The 20828-nt window shown below is 44.4% G+C and overlaps 1 protein-coding gene and 1 long non-coding RNA gene across 4 annotated transcripts in view; one reads left to right on the top strand and one right to left on the bottom strand.

Annotated features, from left to right (window-relative positions):
• LOC114811173 overlaps positions 1–19405 on the top strand; it is a 52077-nt gene extending 32672 nt beyond the window's left edge. The window contains exons 1-5 of one of the 3 annotated variants that reach the window (XR_003758852.2): positions 2757–2795; positions 8051–8179; positions 13787–13922; positions 17800–18020; positions 18824–19405. This is a non-coding gene — a long non-coding RNA (uncharacterized LOC114811173). Of the gene's footprint in view, positions 1–2756; positions 2796–8050; positions 8180–13786; positions 13923–17799; positions 18021–18823 lie in introns of those variants that run through there. The other 2 variants (XR_003758851.2, XR_005659915.1) reach the window with 2 other exon arrangements.
• Positions 17633–20828, bottom strand: part of CNTNAP2 (contactin associated protein 2) — a 1271576-nt gene continuing 1268380 nt past the window's right edge. The window contains exon 24 of the mRNA XM_029062825.2: positions 17633–17878. Coding sequence (XP_028918658.1) covers positions 17679–17878 — 200 coding nt within the window. The 3' untranslated portion in view covers positions 17633–17678. The remainder of the gene's footprint in view (positions 17879–20828) is intronic.

Here is a 20828-nt window from a genome sequence, read left to right as displayed (position 1 = left end):
ACCAAATACAAATGCCCCTTTTTATGGTATTTGTTAAGCGCTTACTATGTAGCAGGCATTATACTAAGTACTGAGGTATTAGTCAAGCTAATCAGATTGGGCACCATCCATGTCTGGGAAGCAGTGTGGCTTAAGGGAAGCAGCGTGGCTTAGTGGAAAGAGCACAGGCTTGGGAGTCAGAGGATGTGGGTTCTAATCCCGGATCTGCCACTTGTCTTCTGTGTGATCTTGGGCAAACGGCTTATCTTCTCCGTGCCTCAGGTACCTCATCTGTACCTCATCTCTGAGTCCCACGTGGGACAACCTGATTACCTTGTATCTTCCCCAGTGCTTAGAACAGTGCATGGCACATAGTAAGCGCTTAACAAATACCGTAATTATTATTATTATTATGGGGCCCACAGTCTTAATCCCCATTTTCCAGATGAGGCAACAGAGGCACTGAAAAGTTAAATGACTTGACCAAGGACATACAGCAGACAAGTGGTGGGCCTGAGATTAGGACTCCAGGCCCAAACTTTTTCCACTAGGCTACGATGCTTCCCAAAGGCTTAGTGCTTTGAGGACAGAATTAAAGGAAATAGACTTACGATGCAGCAGAATGGTCGAAATAGACAACCTTGGTGAGTGAGGGTTCCACTGGCTTCTGTCACCCTTCCAGTACACAGGAGCATAGCTGTAATCCAGGTAGCATTTTGTGAAAGATGGTCAATCCTGGCCAAGGTGGAAGAACCAGAGAGAAATTCATAGCTGCTGCTGGCATTTTAAAATACCATATAGAGAGTATAGACTTAGGAATTCTAGTAAGGAGAGAATGTGAAAGGGGAAAGACAAGCTAGATCTGATTTCTTACAATTCAATAATTACCCAAATTTTATTTGGGATACATGTGTCAGTCAAGTAATTCCAGTCAAGTCGTGGAGGCAGGGCAAGACACTAGAAGAGAGAGGAAGAGGGACATTTTCTTTAAATGTCCTTGGTTTTAAAGAGCAAAATCTAATATTTGGGGGATTCTAATATTCAAAAACATGAAACATCCCTTTTCTTTAAATGTCCTTAGTTTTAAAGAGCAAAATCTAATATGTGGGGATTCTGCAGTGATTCTATGAAGCTAGGGGCAGGTTCAAAAACAAGAGCAAGCACCGCAGTTGGCAATGAATCAGTATGGCAAAGGCTGCCCTTTCCAGATACACAGTGTGGAATGGACTGTCGATTGTGCATGGAGTCTTTTCAGCAAACCCACACCCTTGAATGCTCTTAATTGGTTTCGTTAAAAGTGCAGTTTCCTATTGGAAATAACATTAAGAACATTCATTCTTCCCCAGGATCCAAAGAATTGACCTAAACAATGGAAATATATCAAAAAAGTAGTAAATAAAATATTGTAGTCGTATTGTAGTAGTAGATTAAATATTGTAGATATGAAGGATTATGAAATTAATTCATCATCAGCAGTAGATTGTTCCACTTTGTAAAATGCTCGTATTTATCGAGCATTTACTTTGTGCAGAGTACTGTATTAAGCTCTTGGGAGAGTATAATGTAAAAATATATTTTGAATTCGATTTTTCTGTGATGACAAATGCCATTTGTCACATCTTATTCAACAAAAGGCACCTTATGCTGACATACTAAAAATCTGTTATCTGTGCTAAATGGATCTGTTATTTTCTAATGGAAATTGAAATAGGCTGTAGTCACGCTAGTCAAGTTAATCCCTCATCCCCACTGGCAGTAGCCGCTGTTGCTGTGAAGTAGCTGCACGGTGCAATGACGTCATAACAAGGAAAAACAGTGATGTTACATGTCAAAGGGTGGGGGGATAAATTGTATGGCTTTTTGCACAAAGATTTCACATTTGGTTCTTTGTCAAAAAAGATTATCAGCCCTTGGACTAAAGGATTGCTATTTGGGAAGAAAAAAGAAGGTTCTGATTCAGGGAGGAAGGAACTTTCTCTTCTCACAAATAGACCACTTGACAATTATCTAAGTATCTAGATATACCCCAACCTCCAGTTTTTTACGGGAAAATGGATAAATGCAGGAACTTTAAAGTACTCTGACCTTGGGCTTTCTGGAGCCAGAACCATTGAAACCACACATCTCCAAACACTGGGATTAAGATTAGACTTTTAGAGGGAGTAATGTAGCCCTGGGATCTTGCTCATGTTGGAAATGCTTTCTAAATCAATTCCAATTTGCCACTGATGTGAGCTAATACCCTTTAATGTACATAGATGGGACTTTTTCATATCAGGTGGGGTTCGGGACTGGCAGAGATTAGAGTTTTATGTTTATTAGATTCTTCCACTTTGTATCTGTAAAGGAAAACCAATCATTCCTTCAGCAGCATGGTGTAGTGGTTATAGCACAGGCCTGGGAGTCAGAAAGTCATGGTTCTAACCCCGGCTCCATCACTTGTCTGCTGTGTGACCTAGAGCAAGTCACTTCACTTCTCTGTGCCTCAGTTACCTCATCTGTAAAATGGGTATTGAGACAGTGAGCCCCACATGGGACAGGAACTGTATCCAATTCGATTTGGTTATATCCACCCCAGCGCTTAGTAGAGAGCCTGGCACAGAGTTAGTGCTTAACAAATAGCATCATCATCATCATCATTATTATTATTATAAAACCCTTACAAGTTTCTCTGTCCATCATTGAGCCTCTTTCTCTTCTCTTTTTAGGAAGCACATTTTTATTTGCTTCCAGACTGTAAGCTACTTGTGGGCAGAGAACACGACTGCCAACTCTGTTGTACTCTCCCAAGCACTTAGTACAGTGCTACGTATGCAGTAAGTACTCAATAAATAATATTCCTTATCGATGGATTGCCTGGAAGTCTTAGTTAATCGCTTTAATATTAGAAACGTCAGGTTAGACCTGAACCCTAATCATTTTGCTCTTTTGGTGATTTGCTTCTGTTTTCCTGACATTCATTTTGCTTTTTTGGTGATTTGCTTCTGTGTTCCTGACACTTGCCTCACACTTAGTAAAGTCAAATATGACATATATTCAGAGATGTACAGTAATAATGGTGAGGATTAGGGTGGTGGTGTTTTTTTTAAGTGCTTATTATGTGCCAAGCACTGCAGTAGATTTAAGTGGCTCAGTCACGGTCCCTGTCCCATTCAGGGTTCATCACCAACGAGAAAAGGAGAGAAGGTATCTTATCCCTATTTTACAGATGGGGAAAAGATGAGGCCCAAAGAGGTTAAATGATTTGCCCAGGGTGACACAAAAGGCAAATGGAAACAGGACTAGAATCCAAGTCTCCTGATTCCCAGTCCCTTGCTCTTTCCATTATGTAAGCAGCTCAGTTTGTGAGCCTAAAATTGAACCTTTTTGGCCGTGGTTCCAACTGTGGGAAACTCAAATTTACGACCAGGAAGGAAAGATAAAGGGTAGAGAAAGGGCAGGATGCATTTCTATAGATCACAAGAGACTTGAAAGTCCTAAATTCCAATAGATGCCTTAGTTTCCCCGAAGAAAGGCTCTATAGAAATTCAACTTCAGTTTCCAGATCTTCCCTGAGAGAATAAATAGGTAGAATAGGTCTGGGGCTATCACATGATCTTACTTCACTTGGTTTGCACTATGCAAATGCTGTACTTATGTATTTAATGTTTGTGCATCGATCTGCACACCCTCTATTTCCATCTGCATAAAGATTGTCTTCCTCAGAATTTAAGTATCTGGTAAACAGGGGCTCTGTGTTACATCTCCTGAACAGCTTCCAAAACAGTGTCATGCAGATGAGTAAAGAGAAGATGGATGGGAAAGAGAAAGAGGAGCTCCCCTGAGCAAGAGGTGATTAGCTCATGAGCTTTCTCAGTAATGAAGCTTTAGTAATGAAGACAAAGCCAAAGCATTGCAAAACCAGGGGCTGGAACACCTCTGGTAATTATTTGCTACAAAAATGAAGGCCCCTTGTGTTACCTTTCCTCAGCGCTGTCTTTGACTGTCGTGCAAATGCTGACCAGTTTGATAATCCTCCTAGCAGGCATGGTTGGAGGTAGAGGAAGGAGGGAGCCGAAGAGGTATTCCGGTCTATAGTGGTTTGATGTATAGTCCAAGAAAGAGTCATCTTCCTAATCACTTTCCTATTTTTTCCTCTGCACAGAGTCTCCACCCTGCCTAAGAATGCTGGGAGCACAGTTAAATGAAACCATTGGAGAAAATGATTATGGGTAGGCAGGGGGGCACTATTACAGAGGCAGCATGGAAGGGAGGAGAAGGCACCAGGAGTTAAAGTAAAATGAGAGAGATTGAGTGGAGAGAGGGAGAGAAAGAGGATGAGAGAATTAAATTTAATAATAATAATAATAATGTTGGTATTTGTTAAGCGCTTACTATGTGCAGAGCACTGTTCTAAGCGCTGGGGTAGATACAGGGTAATCAGGTTGTCCCACATGAGGCTCACAGTTAATTCCCATTTTACAGATGAGGTAACTGAGGCACAGAGAAGTGAAGTTACTTGCCCACAGTCACACAGCTGACAAGTGGCAGAGCCGGGAGTCAAACTCATGACCTCTGACTCCGAAGCCCAGGCTCTTTTCCACTGAGCCACGCTGCTTCCCAAACTTATGAAAATAGATTTCACTGGAACAGGAATTTATGTTCCAAGAGGAAGTAAAGTAAAAAAAAGAAAAATCAAAAGAACTGGTGGCAAGGTAGAGACAGGCAGACAGAGAGAGACAGAGAGACAGAGGTCAACATGAGAAATAAGGCTGAGAAAGGAAAAAAAAAACTGGGAATAAGGAGACAGAACATTTGTGAAGTTCACCATTAGAGAAATTCAGCAAAGAGAATGAGGATATTAGCCCGCTTATACACACTCCCCCAATGTCAGAACCGACTAATGGACGAGAAAGTGATCGTGGCACAAATCAGCACAAGGGGGCCATTTTCTGTTCTGGGAAATAGTAGTGGAAGTTATTACGCCCCAACTATTAGGCTCCGAGAAGCACAGGCCAAAACATTAATCACATGGAGTCTGTTGACTGCACAGACTGGATGCCTGCCTGGTTTTATGCACTTCATTTGAAGAAAATCAATTTCTCCTGGAATTGTTAAATAGCCTAGGAGCGTACAATCATGTGTTCTCAACCCCCCCCCTCCCCCCAAAGGTGCTTCGACTGGAGAAGCATTTCGATGTGAAGGAGGGTGGAAGAAAGAAAAGAGTCCTGTAAGGAGGGAAGCTGTTCAGGGTGGCTGTGCAGAAACTGCTTTGGAAATTAGATACCAAAGAACCCAGATACCAAGAACCCCTGGAAGTAGTCACTGCCAAACTGGAAAGACCTACCATTCAATTGGTGGAGTCGTCCTTTGGTCTGAAGAGGCCAGGAAAATTGAGCTGAAGTTTTGGACTGCAAAAAATGTGAGGAATTGTGGGGGAAAAGAAGAAGCATGTCCTAGTGGATTGAGCAAGGGCCTGGGAGTCAGAAGGATCTGGGTTCTAATGCCGACTCAGCCACTTGTCTGCTGTGTGATCTTAGGCAAGTCACTTCACTTCTCTGTGCCTCAGGTACCTCATCTATAAAATGAGGATTAAGACGGTGAGCATTTCCTGAAGCCCCTCTCTAGACTCTAAGCTTATTGTGGGCATGAAAAATCTGCTAATTCTGTTGTACTGTGCCATCCTAAGTGCTTAGTACAGTGCTCTGCACATTGTAAGGCACTCAGTAAATACTATTGATTATCAAGAAACTTTACAGGGCATCCCCCAAACCATAGGAGGGTATGACCTAACAATACAGGAAATACACATTTTAAGACATTTTGAGTTGACAAATGGTACTTAGATTCCGTTTCTAAATGTACACCCGTTTTTCAGCTTTACAACAGTCAGTTTTAACTCTACAAAAATAACAGAGCAACGAATATTCCTGACATTACTCAAGACAGTTCAGTCTCCAGAGCACTCTTAGAAAAATATTGATTTTGCTATTGATTTGGTTAATTCTGCACTGTTCTTTGATCGATTAATTTATTCATTCGTTACTGTCCTCAACACTTATTTCCTTTGGAATGCTACTCAGATTCCAATAGCCTGTGGGTGGAACCATCTGGCCTTCAGCAAAGTGGATGATTCTGATTTTTCTAGAGAAGTAATAGTGAGCAGAAGAAAGTTATGGCTTAGAAACCTTAATTTGCCTGCAGACAAGTATTCAGGATCAGACAGGCCTGGAGGGAGGAAGGTGCCATATGGATTTCATTGATAGATCCTTTTAGCACAAATCCTAATCCAGAAATTTGGAATAAGAAATGGAAGCATTCTAAATTGATTTCAATGCAGTGAAATGTATGCATAGAACTTCCCAGGGGTATAAATAATAATGGTGGTATTTGTTAAGCGCTTACTATGTGCAAAGCACTGTTCTAAGCACTGGGGAGAAACAGGGTGATCAGATTGTCCCACATGGGGCTCACAGTTTTAATCCCCATTTTACAGATGAGGTATCTGAGGCACAGAGAAGTTAAGTGACTTGCTCAAGGTCACATAGCTGGCAAGCGGCAGAGCTGGGATTAGAACCCATTACCTCTGACTCCCAAGCCCAGGCTCTTTCCACTGAGCCATGCTGCTTCTCTAAGCATAAATAAGATGAAACAGCAGAAAAATCTTGCTCTGGACAGTACTGTGGGTCTGAAACTGCTGGACTGGGGGAAGATACACTGCAGCTCAAACAGTTGGGTTGACCCAGGTCAATTAAGAGGTTTAGAGCCCTATCAGGGGTATGTGTATGTGGGGGGGAGGAAGGTCAGGAGTGGGGCATTAAAGAATTGGACAACCTGCCCTAAGCCCAGTGTGGGCAGGGATTGTCTCTATTGCTGAATTGTACTTTCCAAGCCCTGAGTACAGTGCTCTGCACACAGTAACCACTCAATAAATACAATTGAATGAATGAACTTTCCACAATAATTGATTCTTCAAGATCTTACAATCTAGTTGGGGGGAGACAGAGAGTTAAGTAAATTAAAGATAGGAGGAAGTAATAGAGTAGAAAGATATGTTTATAATTGGTCCAGATGTATTTTTATGTGGCTGGCAAGTACTGAAATAGAAGTTGTGGGGAGATGAGGCATTAATCAGGGCAGGCCCCTTGGAGGAGTTGTGATCTCAGAAGGGCCTTGAAGATGGGAAGAGCAGTGGTCTGTTGGATGTGGAAGAGGTGGGATAGGCAGAGGGGAGGGTATGAGCAAGAGGTCAGTGGTCGGAGAGATGAGATCCAAACCCTGAATGTTAGTGTCTACAGGCTGGTGATTCAATCTTGCTGCCTTTGAATGGTAGCTTATTTCTGGTTGCGCCTTCATCATCACCATCATCATCAACAGTGGCATTTATTGAGCTTCTACTGTGTACAGAGCATTGTATTAAGCCCTTGGGAGAATACAGTACAACAGAGTTGGTAGACATGCTCCACAAACCATCCACACTCTTCCTTTCCTTCTGGTACTTGAGTTATGTAGCTTCTCCCATACCCACCTGCTGTATGGGCTGCCACACCCCTCCTCGCACCTTTCCTCTTCCAGAGAAGGAGACGGTCATAATCACAGTTCATCTCTCTGGCATGATTTGCAAGTGGATTTTGTGCAAGATAGGGATCAGTTGCTATATCAGCTTCAGAAAAGGTTGAGAGATGAATTTTATCCACAAGGCGCAGACTACAGTTGGCTCAGGGAGAGCTAATTTCCTCATGCTGACTCACGTTCAGCTGGCATTCTCAAAGTGCAGTGATAGCTGGGTTAATCTGAAAGTGACCACCTCTGGTATTAATCCACAGTGGTCTCAACCATATAGGCGAGTTGAAGCAGAGTCTCCCAGGAGCTTGGTTCAAGTATGGAGTGAGATCACGCTGGATATTAAGCATTCAGGAATGGGGTGCATTTAATAAGGCCAAAAATCTTTGAAGGGCGGTTCCCCCTCCAGAGGTAATTCGGAAGAGTAGAGTTTGCCCATAAATGCACTTGTGAATGTTCAAGTTGCTTGCATTATTATAATTGAATGTTCCCTTTGCTTCTGTTTTACTCCCTCAAACCCTTGGAATAGTGTGCTGCATGCAGTAGATGTACAATAAAGACAACTGATTGAAGATGATTACATGGGTCAAGATGAAGTCACCAGTAATGAGAAGCTGGGAAGAGTGGGAGAAGTGCTTAGTACAGTGCATTGTACACAGTAAGTGCTCAGTAAATACGACTGAATGAATGAATGATTGAATGAAAGGAGGGTCTATGATAAGGCTGGGATTGGACAAGGGAGAGCTTTATTGGAGCGTTAAGGATTCTTCCATCAGACCTAAGAGCACCTGGAATCAGACCAAAAGGAAGAGAATCTCAGGGTCCAGTGAGAGTGAAAAGGACAGAGCAGAGCACTGTACTGGGTGCCTAAGGTGTAAAGAGCACTATATGGACTACCTACCGTGTAGTACTAATTTTACTTTGGTTTTTAGTTTTTATCTTTCAGCGTTTAGGCTTTTATTTTGGGGAGAAGTAGCATTCACATTGGTGATTTTGGGGAAATGGCTATTGAAATAATCCTTCAAGAATAATGTCTTCTAAAAGCAGTAACTCACCACTTAGTATTCAGAAGACATTTGTATGAAAGTATCAATTATAATGTACAATATTTGCTGGATTTCATGCTCGGAATGAAAAAAGAGTTGATTCATTTCTTTCTCCTATACGTCTTGGATATCTGCCGCAGCATGCCTGACGAGGACATTCATTAATTCCTAACAGTTCATCCAGCAGATCTTTACTGAGATCACTTAGGACAGGAGGCCTGGCAGTAAGTTATCACCAGTCAATATTTCCACAATATTTCTAGCAATAAAAATGGTAATGTCACTGTTACTGCTTAGGAAAAGGGTAAAATTAGCTCTGTAAATGTAATTTACAACCACTATAAATTGATTATCTAGTAACATATTACAGCGGCTAGGAGAAGAAATGTGGCCTAATGGAAAGAGCACGGGCCTCGGAGTCAGAGGACCTGGGTTCTAATTCTGGCTCTGCCACTTGTCTGCTGCGTGACCTGGGACAAGTCATTTAATTTTTCTGTGCCTCAGTTACTTCATCTGTAAAATGGGGATGAAGACTGCGAATAACATGTAGGACACGGACTGCGTCCAACATGAGTGTCTTGTATCTACCCCAGTGCTTAGTACGGTGCCTGGCTCATATAAAGTGCTTAAGAAATACCATTAAAAACACACATACACACACACACGCACGCATGCCCCCCTCCCCTCACTCCAGCTTCTAGTATACTTGACAAAGCATGAGATGGATTTCGAGCAAGTCCTGTAGTGGAATAGAGTTGTATTTATTTTTCTGAGTGGCATAATCCACAGCCACTTAAGTAAGCAAGGCTATGACATCTGAGCAGTTTCACATTAATTATTGTACCATCAAAGTAGCTGCGCTGTTCACATTCTAAGTGAATGATATTAATAATTGCGTGATTTGTTAATTGCCTAAGTGCCCAGAACTGTGCTAAGTGCTGGGATCAATAATAACTGAATTGTCCTTAGTCTCTGTCCCACAAGGGATCCAGATAAACTATTTTCTGTTGTTTCTTTCGACGCTGCACGAAATAAGGAGCGTTTGACTTTCCTGGAGTCAAATAAACATTTATGCCCAAGGAGCTATATAACTTAGAGCTTTGGATTCTAGGTAGAGTGTAGGAGGAAATAGAATAGGTTGATCTGATGATGATGATAAGAATTCGGTGGTGTGTGTATTCCCTGTCACCACCCGCTGCCTCCACATACTGCTAACTGACCCTTTCAGATTGAGTTCATTCCTAAAACCTGACTTTCTCCCAGCCAAGGTTACCGAGGAGAAGGATCACAGTCTCTTACCATCCTGCTGAATCATCTGGATCAGGTCAGAGATGTCAGATGTCTGGGTTGGGAAGGAATTCCTTTCCATCCTGACTGATGGAGCTGGGATGACTCGAAGGCTAGGTCAGAGGTAGCCAGCAGCCCTGCTGGGTTCAGAGGAGGATCCACCCCGATCAACCCTGGCACTAGATGGATGTCACTTATTGTCACCCCCGCCCCTCCCCCCCACATTGTGTGACTGCAGCCATAGCCCCAACCCAGAACTTTGTGGAGTTTGAGTAATCCCTTGAAAGAGATAAATCCCACAGCAGCAACCTCCCCTTCATAATGCCTTTACGTAATTTTTGTCCTTACTGCATCAGCCTGTGGGTTGTGGGTTTTTTGTTTTTTTTGGTATTTAAGCACTTACTATGTGCTCTTCTAAGCACTGGGGTAGACACAAGCTAATCGATTTGGACACAGTCCAAGACCCACATGGGGGTCACAGTCTTCTTTCCCATTTTACACATGAGGTGAATGAGGCAAAGAGAAGTGAAGTGATTTACCCAAGGTCACAGCAGATAAGTGGAGGAGCAGGGATTAGAAGACTCTCAGGCCTGTGCTGTATCCACTAAGCCATGCTGCTTTGGTTCCATCCTACCCTTGGATGAATGCTAACTTGGTTTCAGACTGCTTGATTTAAATTGAGTTAGAGTTTTGTTGTTGTTGTTGTTTTTCCTGCACTTAACCCCAAAAAACTGGATGACTGGATTTTGCCCAGATCTTATCCGATAAGGATAGATATTCTTTATAATCCTCAAGCTTACTTTCACCTTTCCCTTGAACTAAATATTTTTAAGAGATTTGGTGAACTTTTTAATCAACAAATCAATTGTATTTGAGTACTTACTATGTGCAGAGCACTTGGATATGTGACCTTTGGACATTTGACATTCACCCCACCCCCAACCCCACAGCACTTATGTACAGATCTTTAAATTATATATTATAAATTAATTATTCATAATTAAACCTGCCTCCCCCTCTAGACTATAAACTCATTTGGGGAAAGGATTGTCTGTTAATTCTGTTGTATTATACTCTCCCAAGCACTTAGAACAGTGCTCTGCACATAGTAAGTACTCAATAAATATTATTGATTGATCACTAAGCATTTGGGTGAGTACAATAGAACATTATAAAAGAGTTGGTAGACACATTCCCTGCCCGCAGTGAGCTTCCAGACTAGAGGAAATGAGATTTATTAAACATTTACTCTGTGCTAATTGTTGGAATAAGTAAAATATAATCAGATCTGAATCACTCCCTGTCCCATACAGGGCTTACTATTCAAGAGGTATGGAGAGTAGGTGTTTTATCTCTATTCTACAGATGAGAAAATTGAGAACAGAGAGGTTAAGTGATTTGGCCAAGGTCTCATAGCAGGCCGGTAGAGGAGCTGGGACTGGAAACTGGATCTCTTGATTACTGATCTCATATTTTGAGGAGTTAGTTGAGTTATGGGAACAAGATGTATGGGTTATTCACCAATGAAAACATTCTAAATGGCAGGTTTGATTTCTGAGCTATTCTGAGCTCAAAATAGAACGGGAAAATTGCAGTAGGAGCTGATCAAAATAAGCCTGGACACAATCAACAGTGTGGCATTTTTAGTGGCATTTGCAGTGTTTTGGGGGGGTGGTGTCTGGGGGTTTACTTTTGAGCCTTTTTTTCTTGAGGTAAAGAACTATGTACTTGACAAACTGATTTCCTGTTGCTATAGGAAGCAAGATAAATCCTGGTGACCAAATAATCCAAACGCAAGGAAGCAGCTCTTAGGATAATTAAAACTATTTTGATTTTTTTTATTTCTCAATCTGATTTCTAATAGAAGTTTTAGATAAAATGAAAGACATTCACAAAGAATATTAGGCATACATACATAATTTCCTTCTTTCATTCTAGTTTACATGCTGTTGCTCTTAGATGGTGAAATTCTGGGTTATTTCACAGGAATAGAATTTCCAAGTTACCTTTACATTAAGCTTGACTTTCCAAAACTGTAACCTCTGCAATCACCATGCTCACTACAAAAAGAAAAATTCCTGGGATCAGCAATATTTAAATTTGTTCATTTGGCAGACCGGAAAAATCTCCGCATTTCATAGATATCTCAGAATCTAACTCTGTGGCTTTAAGTGAGATCTCAGTTATGTCTGAAATGGAATAGATTCTAAAACAACCTTGTATATATATGTACACCCTTGTCTCTTCAGTGATCTTTGTTCAGTAATAGTGGAAATCACTATTCTTTATTGGACTTTCCACACTTTTTGTAAATGAGAAAGGGGCATTAATATATTAACCTAAAAATAATGACTATAGTGTGAGGAGTATAGGTCTAGAGACTAAGCTGAAACATGCTTTTCTGTTTCATATTGATCTTTCATTGTATAGGTCATTTCTAAGGATGGTCAAATACAAAGTGAGAGGTTTGAATAGGAATGTAAGATTATCAGGAGATCTGAGCCTATTTACTCTGGCTTGACTTTGGCTCCTGCTTGCTCTTCAGCTTATTCGAGTTTAACCATTGGTCTCTGAGCAATGCTCACACGAACGGCTACCGCATTTTCATGGGTGCAGTGTGTGAATGTATAAGAGAATCCCTCTCAGACCCCCACACTCATAGATGCAAACTCACCTTCAGCAATATCGTCTTTGACCCAAAGGGAAACTGATACTGATTGGAAGCATTGCTCAACAGAATCCTATTGAGTCAATCAGTGATATGGAACACATACTGTGTGCAGAGCACTGTACTAAGTGCTTGGAAGTACAATAAAATAGGGCAGTCTCAGATTTCTGCTCTTGATAGAATAATGGTCTTTGTTTGGTCCTGTGATATACTACCAGAAAGCAAAAAGACATAATGACTAACCTGTTTGAGTGCAGTAATTGATGGTGCAATTTGGTCTTGCTCCTTTTCCCATGGATTGGAAACCACAATCAAGAATTATTGACCCCTCACCCAGTCCTAATTTTAAACGCGGGGAGTTTTAGGCACAGAAAAGAGATTTTAAGCAAACTTACCATGGCCCTACAGCTCACCAATGACAGAGGAAGGGATAGAAAACTGTTCTAATGTCCTGTCCTAATACATGAATCCACTTTCAGAATGTAAAATGGGCTAAATGGACAGTATCTGCCTGAGGCAGTGAGCCAGACCCTTTTGGTTTGTTCCCTATAGTTTGCAGCAAAGGCCTGGCATTTGGGTTTTGGCTGTAATTTTAGCTGAACTCATTTTGCCTAGAGCATGATGTTAACCAAGACCTTCTGGGTAATATTGTACAGCCTCATAATGGGTTCCAGAATGCTGTACTTGTCACCCATGAAGAAAGGCCATACAGGGAATCTTGGAAGGTATGCCATCTTCGTGGGTATGTGGAAAGTCGAGGGTGGGGCGTAGTGATCTCTTTCACCTCTGATCAATAAGAATGGGATGGAATTTATGGATGGGTGGAAAAAGAATTGAATGGGAAGAGAAAGCAGAGCAGATAGCATATCCTACTGGACATGGGTTTTGTACCCTGTTGCACAATTTCCCCTGAGCGTTTTGCCATCCTCTCCCTAGGCTTTGCTGTCTTATATCCTCAGATTAACACCGGACTGGACGGTGCTCGATTCTGTGACCTGTGTAGTGTTCAGGGTATAATGAGAAGTTCTGTAACAACTCATACCAACCCCTCAGATGGTGTATTCATTTCAGAGTTTCTGCATGGCTGATCAATTAATGTACATTTTTCCATATAAAGGTCCCAAGTTGAGATCCTAGGAAAGGATAGGTAATGAACTCAGAGTGAGTCGGGAGATAGAGGCTTCCCTGCTTGCTAGACTACTAGCAGTTTTCGACACAAGCTACTAAGTGAAACCTAATGTCCTTTGCTGTGTTTTTCTCCTAGAAAGCTGGTTGGCCAAGAGGAATTCAGGGCTTTAAGAAGAGAACCTGAAAGCATCCAAAGTTCACTTTTTCCCCACTGCTTTTGTACCTGAAGGAACAAGGAACAAGAAAAGGACATCTTTTGAGAACTAAAACAGGTAAGGTGGTGCTGTATTGATAATCAGGAACCTCTAAAATATTCCCTCATCGGACATCGATGGTTAAAGGACAGGACTGAGGGGGACGAAAACCCTAATTTCGTGAGCTGTGCCACATCTACGGGAATGCAGCAGTGAAATTTTAGCCAAGAATGGGATTAATTTACTCTCTATTTTTGTGGTACCTCTTCTGGCTCCTTCAGGTACTGTCTCTTGTCACGTGACTTCACATGGCACAAAAGTGTTACTCTTAAGTGATCCAGGAAGATAAAGTGTGATACAGAAGGGAGAGGTTGAGAGGATCGGGCCATGATTTCTTGCAAACCTAAATATCCTGAAGCTTTGGGCTCTTAAAATGAAAAAGCCACAGTCCCTTATGCTCTGGCAATTACAGGGCAGTACTAATCTTCATAAAATGGAATAGGGAGTTTGTTGTTATTGCACCAGTGCACAAACTATGTTCCAGGGGCCCTCCCTGGGCCAATAGAACTATTAACCCTTGGAACTGGCTATAGGGGAGTCTCAACTCCCTTCCGCGACCTCCCACCCACCCTAAAGAATAGAAATTGGGGGTGGTATGAGTTGACCCCCAGCTACCAGAACCATTCATTCAGTCGTATTTATTGAGTGCTGTGTGCAGAGCACTATACTAAGCACTTGGGAGAGTATAATATTACAGCAAACAGATCCAAACTGACCTAAACCCCCCCTGCCTTGTCCATACCAGGTTTAATGCCTAACAGATGTGTACTGCCTCCTGAAATTAATTCCTAACACCCACAGTCTGGGTGCCTCCAGGCAGGGTAAGAAGGGGAGGGATAGGTCAAGGTTTATTCAAGGATAGTCTAAACTCCCTTGTCACCTTTATGGAGCAATCCCCTCCTCAAGACTGAAGCACTGCAAAGATCAGCGGGAGGGTTCAGTTTTTAGATTTGGAGTCTGGAGCTGAGGAGTTTGATCACTGGTGAAGCCTGTTGATCTGGGGCTTTTCATCATCCTTCAGTTCTTTCAGGGGCCTTAGGCATAGGTGGGAAATTAAATGGGAATATGATCAATAAGATGACTAACCATGGGATGCTGAATTCTCACACCCATTTCCATGACTCAATATTGGCAAAGTTAGGTAAAACTATTTAGAAGTATTCCCCCCGACCTATAGAAAATATGGTTTTCTGCTTTGAAGTGACAATAATTATTTGTGTTTGGCCTGAAAAGGCAAGTCCAACTTTCAGTGACTGCCATTAAGGGTAAATCATTGCTGATGTGTACAGCAGCCTTTTGAAATTAATTGCTGCATTGTTTTGATAATGATTCTAGAAAATCCTCTTTCACCCACTGCTTTTGTACCTGAAGGAACAGGACTCCTTTTGAGAACTAAAACTAGAACTAACACCCACAGTCTGGGTGCCTCCAGGCAGGGTAAGGAGGGGAGGGATAGGTCAAGGTTTATTCAAGGATAGTCTAAACTCCCTCGTCACCTTAAGGTAAGGAGGTACGGTAGTGTTGCACTGATCATCAGGAAACTCCCTCTTAAGTATCACTCTAAATGTTTCCTCATCTTTAAGGTCAACATTGCTTTTCTTTAGCCAAAATCTATATCTCTGTATCATGTTCGGGAAGATAGCATTTAGTACAATATTCTCTTTGGGGAATTCCAATATTACCCTTGGCTAATATCAGTGTGTAAATCAGGAATCAGTGCTAGGAATCTTGAGAAGCTAGTTACCCTTAAAATATTGGAATGCTTTTTAGAGTGTGAGCCCCATGTAGGATAGGGTCCCTACCCAGCTTGACTACTTTGTATCTACCCCAGCACTTAGAACAGTGCCTGATACATAGTAAGCACTTAACAAATACGATAAGAATGTCTGAAGTTGTTTTTGGTTAATAAAATGAATCAAAATCAAAGGAATCGCTACCTCCCTTCCACCCTCACAAAAAGAAAGGAGGAAAAGCAAAAGCGAACCCGTTTATTTCACCCAAGTGCTAGCATTTGAAATTTCAAAAAATAGCTTTTCTTCCCAGATGGATGCATTCTGGAGATAGCCCAGAGAGCTGTGAATCCAAATGATAGTTAAAGGACCGTGTCATTCTCAGCATGCTATTTCGTCAGGGGGAGATACTTGTTTTAAAGAAATGATTGGACTTGTTGGGATGTATGGAAAATACCCCGATAAGGAATTCCTAACTTCATTCTTGCTGTACTAATTCTCTTACGGGCTTCAAATATTCAGACACCCAGTGGATAGTCAGCCATCTCCAGTGGAGCCTGAATATTACTTGCCTTCAGTCGAGGTATATCAGTGACTAGACACACCTGCCTCTGATTTACCATCCACCAAAGGTCCTGATGAGCTGTTGTGTTTGACAGCTTGGGGATCAGAGTAAGCATGAAAATAATTAATTGATGTATATTTTGAGGACTTACTATGTACCAAGCACCAGGCTAAGTGTTGGGTAGATACAAGATACCAGATATTGTCTACATTTTTTTTACCATTTCAGCAGTTGTGACTCTAGAAATTAGGTGGCATCATCCAAATTATTCTTTACAGTCAAAAGGAACTCTACTTTCCTTGGGTTTATATACTTAGCACAAAAGCTACTGGGCATGCTTCTTTCACAAGGAGAGTTACATGAGACTTAAAAAATGAGAGATCGGAGGACAGGAAACAAACAGATGCACTCACTAGAGCAGTGTTAATACTTTTGCACAGCGATAAAAGAAACAAAAACCAACCAACCATAATTCCTGACTCTAATTCTCTACTGCAATGCTTATGTCTATGGACAGTATAATTCAATATATCACAGGTAGAGCTGATTATAAATTCATAAGTAACCTCAAGTCAGCAGCATCGTAGCCAAAGATACAGAAACAAAGCTCTAAAACTACAGATTTGGAATCATCAGAGTTCAGTAGGGGGAAAGAACTCCCCTCACCCCCTGGCCCCCAAAACCCTAAACCAAACTTCTCATGGGTCAAAAGCAGTCCTCTCCACAAGGGATAAGGAGACATTTTGATGCCGCTGATTAGTATTGTATAGTTTTTCTTTCAGTGGTCTGTGTCCAACAGGAACCAAACCACTGGCATTGGTGGTGGCATTTTGAAAAGTGGCAAAAACAGATTTTCCTTCGGCTTCAATCGTTGGATGACTCCACCCCACCTCTCTCACCGATTCACGCAACACCAAATGAAACGTTGTGAGCAAGACCTAGGCAATACAGCAAACCCATATGGAATCTACTATCTATTTGAAAGGAAAAGAACACTCCGAGGCCATATATGTAGGTATATATTTGTCAGCTGTTCTCAAGACAGAAATATCCACATTCTAAGGGCTCTTAAAAAATGTAGAAAACTGGCCCTGTTATTATCACCGGTATTTAGAACACTTCTAAACACACACAAAAAAAGGACAGATATTACTGACAAACTTTAACCAATGCTGAAACTCTAAAAGCATTTTTTTTTTGTTCTTCCTCCTCGCCATTTTGTTTAGATACAGAAGGGGCAACTGAGCTGTAAATGAATATTAAAAAGTCTTTAAGTGCCTCTGTCTTTTTCTGTCCAGTAGTAACGTGTTTTCCGTTGCTTTCTCCCTCCGGTTGTGCTGATCTTGTTGCGATGTGCTCGAGAGTCTAGAGCGGAGCGCTCGTTCCCTCCTTCGAGGCCCCCTTAACTCCTTCCTCTCCCTCCCGCCCCACCCGCCCCGTCCTCCCTCCCCACCTTCCGGGCCAAACCCCGGCTCGCCCTCAGATAAGCCACTCCTTTTTGCTCTCGTCGATGGTCTCCGTGAAGTTGGGGTCATTGTTCATGATGGCGGCATCGGCGTTCTCTGCGGACTCGGCCCCCTTCGCTTCGTTGGTGTGGTAGGTTCCCTTGTGGCGGAACATGTACCGGATGAGGAACACGAGAGTGCAAAGGATGGTGAAGATCACCACGGCGATCACGCCTGTCGGAGAGAGAGAGAAGCCCCAGACAGAACTCACACGGCCGCGTACCTTGAAGGAACCGACCAGCCGGACCGTTGCCGGAGAAACTCGTCAACGACCTCTCCAACTGGAACTACTCCCCTCCAGAAACAGTCTCCTGCGGTAAGCACGTCATCTGCACGTACATTTGTCCCGGGTACTGTCAGTTGTAATAATAATAATAATAATTATGGCATTTGTTAAGCACTTACTACGTGCCGGGAACTGTACTGAGCACTGGGGTGGATTCAAGGAAATCGGGTTGGACACAGTCCTTGTCCCTTGTGGGGCTCACGGTCTCAATCTCCATTGTACAGATGAGGAACTGAGTCCCAGAGAAGCGAAATGACTGGCCCAAGGTCCCACAGCAGACAAGTGTGGAGTTGTACTAGATGAGCAATAATACTTGCGCTATAATAATCACTGTGGTATTTAAGTGCTTACTACTCACCAGGCACTGTACTAAACACTTAACAAATATTACAGTTATTATTACTATAATAAATAATCTTCTCCGGGCCTCAGCTACCTCAACTGTAAAATGGGGATTAAGACTGCGAGCCTCGTTTGGCGCAGGCACTGCGTCCGACCCGATCTGCTTGTATCCGTCCCGGCGCTCAGTACAGCCCAAAGCCCTAGGCCCACTTCCTTCTCTTTCTTCCGCTTTCCCCAACTTGCCCCTTTAGGTCCCCCTAAGCCAACCTTCTTTGTGGCCCCTCACTCTCCCGCCTCTCCCCCCTTCTTCACACAATCCCCTCCCCGACTTGGAACTCAGGTTGGATGGATCCCCAACTCTCCCCCTCCTCCAAGCCCCCTTCCCTCAACCGGCCACCGCCCCCCCCCCCCCCCCCCCGATCCGTCTCCCGGCATTCATCAAGCCACGGACTCCACTGTATTGCCGATTTTTTTTTCCGTCTCCCCATTAGAGCAGATGGTCTCTGTGAGCAGGGAAAAAGTCACTAGGACGCTCTCTGTGAGCCGGGAATACGTCACCACGTTGCGATGCATCTCCCGGGAGTCCAGCCCAACGCACCGCACCAAGTGGGTCTTCGATAAATGCTACTTCCGCCACTGAGCCCCGGGCCAGCTCTGGGCTACCTCAGCCGGAGCTGCCGAGCCAACTAGATGGCTGGGACTCATTATGGGACGTGTTTTCTGGCTGTATCCTGCTCACTGTACTCTCTCAGGTACTCGGCACAGTGTCCTGTGATGCTAAGTGTTAAATAAAAAACATTTGGTGGCTCATTGATTCTCTGCACCTCCCTGCCCTTTCAAGGGTTTTCCAGTTGATCCAATGGGAGGGAGCTCTTTCCCCCTATCCCGGCTTGTCCATGAGCTACAGTAGTACCGCCCCCGCCCGCAGTCTCTGCAAGTGCTGGTGACCTCGGAGACCGGACACGCCCCTGACTTGCCCCCGACACGCCTCCGGACATGCCCCGGACACGTCACCCAGATATGCCTCCGGATATGCCTCTGGGCACGCCCCTGTACACACCTCTGGACACGCCCCAGACACACCACACATGCCTCCAGACACATCCCCGGACATGCCTCTAAACACACACTCCCGACACGCCCTCGACGCCTCCAGACACACTCCCCTGTACACATTTCTGGACAAGCCCCCGATGCCTCCAGATGCCTCCACACGCGCCCCTGGACACACCTCTGTAAACGCCCCCAATGCGTCTCCAGACACGCCCCCCCCCCCCCCCCCCCCCGACACATGCCCCGGCACATCCCCACACTCACCTCTGGACACGCCCCCGATGTGTCTCCAGACCCCCCCCCCCATTGGACATGCCCCCAAACACCCCCCCAGACACCCCCCCCCCCAACACAAGCCCCGGCACATCCCCACACACACCTCTGGATACACCCCTGACATGCATCCGGACACCCCCCCCCGACACATTCCTGATGCCCCGAATACGCCTCCGGACACGCCCCGGACACACCCATGACACACCCCAGACGCCACCTCCCCGGACCCGGACCCGTATCCGGACATGCCCCTGACGCTCCCGTACACACCTCTGAACACGCCCCCCCCCCACGCCTCCTGACAACCCCCTCACACCTCCGGACACACCCACGATAGGCCCCCCGACACACCCCTCCAGACACACCTTGACACGCCCCAGACATACCTCTGGACACGCCTCCAGACACACCCCCGACTCACCTCTGGAGACACCCCCGGACGCACCCCCGGATGCCTCCGGACACACCGCCCGACACGCCTCCCTACATCCACTCTCCCGGACATGCTCCCGGACACACACCCCCAAACCCAACCCCGGACACGTCCCTATCCTGCCTCCAGACTACCCTTAGACAAGGACTCCGGACACACCCCGACATGACTCCAGACACACCCCCGACAAGCCCCTGCACACCACCTCAGTCAAGGCCTCCACACGGCCCTGACATGCCCCCAGACACGCTTCCTCACACATCCTCAGACACGCCCCTGAATATGAACAAGGCCACCGGACACACCCTGGACAGCCCTCCCCCCCCCCCGTACGACCCCAAAGGTATCTGGACACACCCAGACAGGCCCCCAGACATTTCTGACACCCCCTTAGACACGCCTCTGACATCCCAAGAAATACCCCAGCACACAACCCCAGACAAGGCCTCGACATGCCCCGACACGCTTCTTGCCCCGCCTCCAGACATGCCCCGGACACACCTCCAACATGCCTCCCAACACCCCCAGACAAACCGCAAGACACCTCCCCCGGACACCCCTTCAACTCGCCCTGGACGCACCTCCAATGCCCCCCGGCCCCAGACCTGCCTCCAACCTGCCTCTCCCCTCCCCCCACACCTCCCACTCACCTCTAACATGCCCCGATCACGCCCGGGACACACCTTCCGCACGCCCCTCCAGACACGCCCTCTGTGCACACCTCCAACATGCCG

This window comes from Ornithorhynchus anatinus, chromosome 4 (genome assembly GCF_004115215.2).
Source record: "Ornithorhynchus anatinus isolate Pmale09 chromosome 4, mOrnAna1.pri.v4, whole genome shotgun sequence".
In the NCBI taxonomy this organism is placed as follows: Eukaryota; Metazoa; Chordata; class Mammalia; order Monotremata; family Ornithorhynchidae; genus Ornithorhynchus; species Ornithorhynchus anatinus.
This window is presented reverse-complemented; position numbering and strand designations above follow the sequence as displayed.